Source organism: Thamnophis sirtalis, unplaced genomic scaffold (genome assembly GCF_051295495.1).
Source record: "Thamnophis sirtalis isolate CommonGarterSnake01/CBP01778 unplaced genomic scaffold, rThaSir2_p1.2 scaffold_14, whole genome shotgun sequence".
Lineage (NCBI taxonomy): Eukaryota > Metazoa > Chordata > Lepidosauria > Squamata > Natricidae > Thamnophis > Thamnophis sirtalis.
In genome coordinates this window covers 20,554,334-20,560,333 of record NW_028261394.1, presented here as the reverse complement: position 1 = coordinate 20,560,333, position 6,000 = coordinate 20,554,334, and the positions used below count along the sequence as shown (strand labels likewise).

At 56.3% G+C, this 6,000-nt stretch overlaps 1 protein-coding gene across 1 annotated transcript in view; it reads left to right on the top strand.

The window, feature by feature from the left end:
* Positions 1 to 1,443: 1,443 nt before the first annotated feature.
* CACNG3 (calcium voltage-gated channel auxiliary subunit gamma 3) overlaps positions 1,444 to 6,000 on the top strand; it is a 90,042-nt gene continuing 85,485 nt past the window's right edge. Inside the window, exon 1 of the mRNA XM_014068168.2 lies at positions 1,444 to 1,674. Within this exon, the coding sequence (XP_013923643.2) occupies positions 1,464 to 1,674 (211 nt within the window). The 5' untranslated portion in view covers positions 1,444 to 1,463. The remainder of the gene's footprint in view (positions 1,675 to 6,000) is intronic.

The following is a 6,000-nucleotide window of genomic DNA, read 5'->3' as shown; positions in this document are numbered from 1 at the left end:
CTCTCCGGAGCAGGAATTGACTGCTGTGGTTGGGGCCCCTTTGTCCTCCTCTTGCCTCCACACATGGAAAAGCCCTCTGAGGCTAGGTGTTTTTTTCAGGGATTTCTTTCCTCAGCCAAAACCTCCTTTTTTTCTCCTACAAGACTTTTTGTCTCACTGTTTGAGCCTTTTGTTCGGTTCCTCCTTCATTGGCCTGAGGAGCTCAGCTCCTGCTCTGAATCTCTGGCTCTTCCTGGCTCCAGAAACCTGGACGCTTAAAGACAGACCTGCACCTGCCTCTCGCTGTGTTGGGCCACTGGTTAGTTCCGTCTTGGCAGGGCAGAAGCAATTGGGACAGCTGGGAAACAGCATGCAGACATCAGGCGTAGAGCTGCTGCTAAACATGGGCCAATCCCTCCCTTCCCCTCCTTGTATCAACAACCGCACAAATCTTGACCCAGGAAAGGACTGGCTGGCCGGAGGCATGGTTGCTCAGCAGCCCCACCCCGGGCTGGTTTTCCATCCCTTGATGGTTCTTCCTAGGGATACAGGTGGGAGAAGGAGCAGCTGCTCCACTCCACCTTGCCCTGTCTCAGTTTGGGGGCTTTTGCTCGCTGCAGCAGCCTTGGCTGAATCCTCTCTGGCCGGAGCTATCCTCCGCTTTCCCAGGCGCCGCCGGACCTTGACCTATTGGTTAAGTCCCCTCCCGACCCAGCCGCGCAGGGGGGTGTTCGGACTCGGGCAGATGGCAGCCAGAGACCCCGGTCTCCAGGGGCAGCAGCCTCGCTGGGTGGATCCAGCTTTGGACCTGGGAAAGGGGCGGCGAGAAGGTCCCGGGGGATCAACAGCCTCCCTCGGGGTCCTTCTGCGCCGCCGGGTCTTCCCCTGCCCGTTTCCCTTGTAGTCCAGGCCGGGCAGCAGGGCTCAGTCTGCCCCCGGAGCCCCTTCCCCAGCGGTAAACCCGAGCCGGGGCGGCGGAGGGGAGGGGCGGGAGGGGCGGGGCGGCGGCTCCAGGCTGGGGCCGGACGGGAGCTGTCCGTTTCAGCACCCTCCGGCCGGGAGCGCTCCCCGCCTGCCGCCTGCGCAGGGCTCCCGGGGCCGACCGGCTGCTGGCGCGGGAGGGGCTGCCGCCGTGACGGGCTTCCTGCCTCCCTCCTCCCGCCAGCCGCGCCGCCGCCGCCGCCGCCTCCCCTCGCCGCTTGCTGCTCGGGCGGGCTGGCGCTGGCTCCGGCACACGCAGACCGCGCGCCGCGCTCGCCGGAGCCCTCGCCTTCCCTCCCGCCGCCGAGCGCGCCCGGGGATGGGGCTCCGGCGCCGGGCTGCTCCTCAGCCGCGCGCCCCATCCCAGCGGGGCCGGGCGGGCAGGGAGTCCGCAGCGGGGCCGCGGCTCGCAGGCGCGGCGCCTGCTCGGGGCTGAGCGCAGTCTGGCTCGGCCGGCCGGCTGGCCGCTGCCCGCCCGCCCGCCCGCGGGGCCATGCGCGGCGATGAGGATGTGTGAGCGCGGCGTCCAGATGCTGATCACCACCCTGGGCGCCTTCGCCGCCTTTAGCCTCATGACCATCGCGGTGGGCACCGACTACTGGCTCTACTCCCGCGGCGTCTGCAGGACCAAGTCCAGCGGCGACAACGACACCAGCCGGAAGAACGAGGAAGTCCTGACGCACTCGGGCTTGTGGCGGACCTGCTGCCTGGAAGGTAGGCAGGCGGGCGGCCGAGGCTCGTCTCGTCTCGGCCGGGCGGGACAGGCCGCCTCCTGGCCTGCTCCGGCCGCCGGGGAGGCGGTCCCGGGCGGCATCCCCCGGCGGAGCCAGGAGCGGAGAGGGCGCTCCCGGCCGGGCTGCACCTGTTGCCCCCGCGCGCGTGTCCGGCAGAAATCAGCCCGAAGCCACGCGAAGGAGGCTGCCTGTCGGGGTGCGGACAAGGCTTGCTGGGTGGGCGCTCGCAGCCACTGCAGCCGCGGGGAGGGCGGGCAGCGGACGGACGGGCCACTTCTCCTGGCTCCTGGGCAGCTCCCCCTTGGTGCCAGTCTGCTGTGGGAGCGAGATATAGTGGAGCAAATGCAGTGAGCCAGAGATCCATCCATCCATCCATCCATCCTTCCTTCCTTCCTTCCTTTCTTTCTTTCTTCCTTCCTTCCCCAGTCCTCCCCATAGGCGTCTCCTATCTGCGGGAAAGCCAGAGGTTCCTTTCTCTGCATGTTACCTACTTGAAACCTCACAGTCCTAACAGACACACGCAAACACGCACCACACACACTGACAACAGGCAGAGCGCCTGAAGAGGTGGAGCAGCAGGTCTGCAGGTCTGAAGCAAGTCCCCTCTGGGCAGGTTGGTGCCTCCCTCTGAAGCTCCTGGCAAAGCAGGTTGCAGTCTTTTGTCTCAGGTTTCCTGGGAAGGAAGGGAGGGAGGGAGGGAAGGAAGGAAGGCTGCTGTGAGCCAGACAGCCTTAACTTCCCCAAAGCTGAGCCTTGAAATATTGTCCAGGCGTGTGTACAATATGTGTGTGCATGCCTGCCTGTGTACATCCCCTCTTGGAAGCAGTCCTGCCTCTGTCCACTGGTCTTCCAAAAACCCCAGCCGGAGGAAGTGATGCATCTAGACCCACACCTCAGGAACTGCAGCATGAATCAAGATGGGAGAAGAGGGCTGCTCCTTCTCCTAGGCTCTTATGGAGGCAGCCCCTTCCCCATAGACCACATCACAGGGTTCAGAGATCACTGGGCTCTGTTTCCAGTGAAATGGAAGCTTCTAACCATCTTTCACAAGTGGCTCTTGTTCCAAGAGAGAAATGTTTGGGGAGGGGGCAGCACTCAGACCACAGACAGCGGAGGAAGCATGATAGGGGGCTAGCTGGGGAGACACTGAGGGGAAGCTGACAGTCCCTTGTGCCTTGCCAAAGCATGAAAGTCCCTGGGCAGCTTTAGAGAACCAGCTGAATATCAAACCTGCTTTAGAGATGCACCAGATGCTTCAGCATATCCAGAGTGAATAAAGATGAGAATGGCTCACCATTGAGTTAGAAGGCAATTCCACTTGTCGCTTTCTTACCCAACTGAATCCTTAATAGAACCTGTCTACTTCACCTGGGTCCCACCTTCTGTCCAGCTGCTTCTCCCCCCCTGCCACACCTGCTCCCTTTGTGTGTGTGGGGGGGGATTTTTGGGTAAATTCAATTGCTTCTAAGTCTTTGTTGACCCAATGAGCATCATTTCTTCAAGACTGTCCACCCTTAACTATTTCTTAGAGTTCTTGAAAGCTTCTGCTCCCACCATCGGTCATAATATCAGCCTCCTAGTTTCTTCATTTGACTTCTTCCATTTTTCTAAGCATCACAGTCTTTTGTGATTCTCGCCTTCACATGATATGCCCAAATATTTCTGCTTTAGCATCATTATTCATTCTTCTGGTGAGCAGTGAGATTTTACTTGGCCATCTGGTATTGACTTGCCTGTTCTTCTGGTCATCCAACGTATTCCTGACTCTTTTCTCCAGAACCACAGTTCAAAAGATCGGTTTTCTTTGGCTTTTCTCATGATCCAGCTCCAGAGCCATATGTTGCAACAGGGGAAACTTCAGCCCTGACAATATATTGACAGTGTGGTGTCTCTGCAGTTCCATATTTGATCTAGAGCTATCGTAGTTTTTCTCACAAATAGCAGATGTCTCTATATCAGCGCTACAGTCAGCATCACAGTAAATTTTTGTGCCTGGAAAGACAAAGTGTGTTGTTATTCCTCCTTTTTGAGTTGACATCATGCTTTCCCCCTCCCCTATTAATGTTGAGCAGGAAAGTCTGGCTTTGGCACTCTCTTCATCTGCAAAAAAATTGCTTTTCCTCTCCGCTAGTCATCAGCCTATCTGTGATTGTTGTGGTTTCTCACAACAAAAATTAACTTCAATTGCTTCTAGCCCAGCATTTCTCATGCTTTATTCTGCTTATTTGCAACCTAGGCACACCCTTTCCCCCACTTTGGACCTTTTAGTTATTCTGTCTTCCATTCTAACTGTTGCTTCCTGGGTGATGATTCCCTTGCCGTCCCCACATCTTTATCTATGGGGCCTCAGATACCCCTGTCCCTTCTGAACAAGGCTAAGACATCTGGCAATTTTCATTTTCATGTATTGCTGAAGTTTGAGTTGCAAAACCTCGAGCATTATCTTATAGAATGAGGGTACATGCATTTCTCAGTTTCCCTCCCCCCCCCCTTTTCATGCTTTGGAGTAGAAGTGGATCTTTACTCGTCCCTTGGGTATAGCTGCGTTTTTCACCGCCGCTTACAAACAACATTTATTATTGCAAGCCCTACACCTCACTGCACCGTGGTCATTGTGAGATCACCAGTACATCTCTTTCTACCTAAGCGCCTTTGCGTCGCACCTGCTGCACCAGCTCTAACACAGTCCTGGGTCTCATTTGGCAAGAGGGAGGAGGGGGGCATCTGTGCGGCCTGAATCCAAAGCAATGGCCTCCATGGTGAGCAGCTGGTGAGCCGGGCCAGGCAGTTGGACGGGAACTTTTGTCTCCTTCCAAGGACTATTTCTTGGGGCCACAGAAAACAGTCTGTCTCTGCCTTGGCTGCCAGGGGCTTCTGGCTGTTGCACCAGGCTCCATGTTGTGCACTTTGCAGTGGGGGATATAATCCTGTTCCAGGGAGAGGCTTGTCTGCTTCCAAGGGAGGGGAGAAGGGGCTGAAGAGAGCCAGCCAAATGGAGCCTTGTTTGTGCATGTGGTTTGAATGACTTTATGGGCAGCACTGCAGATGTGCTCAGAGACTGTGCCACTTGGGAAGCCAGCTGTTGACCAGCAAAACAGGTACTTGCTTATGACTGGGGAAAAAAATCTTCTTGCGTTCGGCCTGCTGGAGACAGGGCTGAGTCCTTCACAAGGAGTGTGAGAAGAGCAGGAAGGGGTGCCTCTCTGGAAGAAATGGGGGGGAGGGAGACTACCTCATGAAATGGGTGGAAGCAGATGCTGGGGTGAGATGCGGGGCGCTGGAGAGCTCTCTGCAGCGGGAATTCTGTTTCCAAGCCATGAATGGGGCAGTGTGCCTGGGCTGTTTCTGAAGAGCCCAGCCCTAGGAAGGAAACATTCCAAGAGTGGGAGGGGGAGTTTCAGGGGTTAGAGTTACTCAGAGGAGAACGAGGAACAGTGGAAAGAAGGGGCTAGCAGATTGGAGGGAGGGGCAGGAATCTGAGCCACTAGTAAATATCGGGAAGGCGAGACAGGAAAACCCACCTTTGCTGCTGACTAGCGAATACCTGCCCTTTTGCAGTTGGAGGTGTATGAGGCTCCCCAGGGAAGCAGATGGAACTGTCCAGAGGAAATCAGTGCCTTAACACAGGGCAGCTTTGGCTCTAATTCATTGATGGATTGTATTGTTTTTATCCTGCCTTTATTGCTTTATAAGTAACTCAAGGTGGTAAACATAGCCAATACTCCTTCTTCCTCTTATTTTTCCCCACAACAACAACCTTGTGAGGTGGGTTGACCTGAAAGAGAGTGAGCGGCCCAAAGTGCCCGCCTAAGGCAGGACTAAAACTCAACACTTCCTGCATTTGAGGCCAGCAGCTTCACCACGAGACCAAACTGGCTCTCTTAGTGGTCTCCCTTCCCTTTGCCCAGCGGTTGGGTGGGGACTAAAAAGAATGTTTTGCACATGTTCTTAATGAAAACTAAATGGAATGAAAGGGGATTTGTCTCTTGTGTTCCCACATTTTCCTCCTCCGTTCAGCCCAGACATTTAGGAACCACTTTCAAATCTTCTCCAGAGCAGCAGCCAACGTTTCCATCTCTGGCAACTCTCCCTCAAAGGAGCCCCAACTCAGACTCTGCCCCAGCCTCCCACACTGACCAGCCCAAACACCTGAAGGAGATGGGCAGGGGGGGAGGCACCATCCATCCCACCACAAGATTTCCCTGCCACATCAGTCTGTCGGGGGTCTCTACCAGGGACCAGGCAGCTGCCTCAAGGGGCGCATTGCAGTCTCTGCAGGCTGCTGGCGTCCCAGCCATACTCAGGA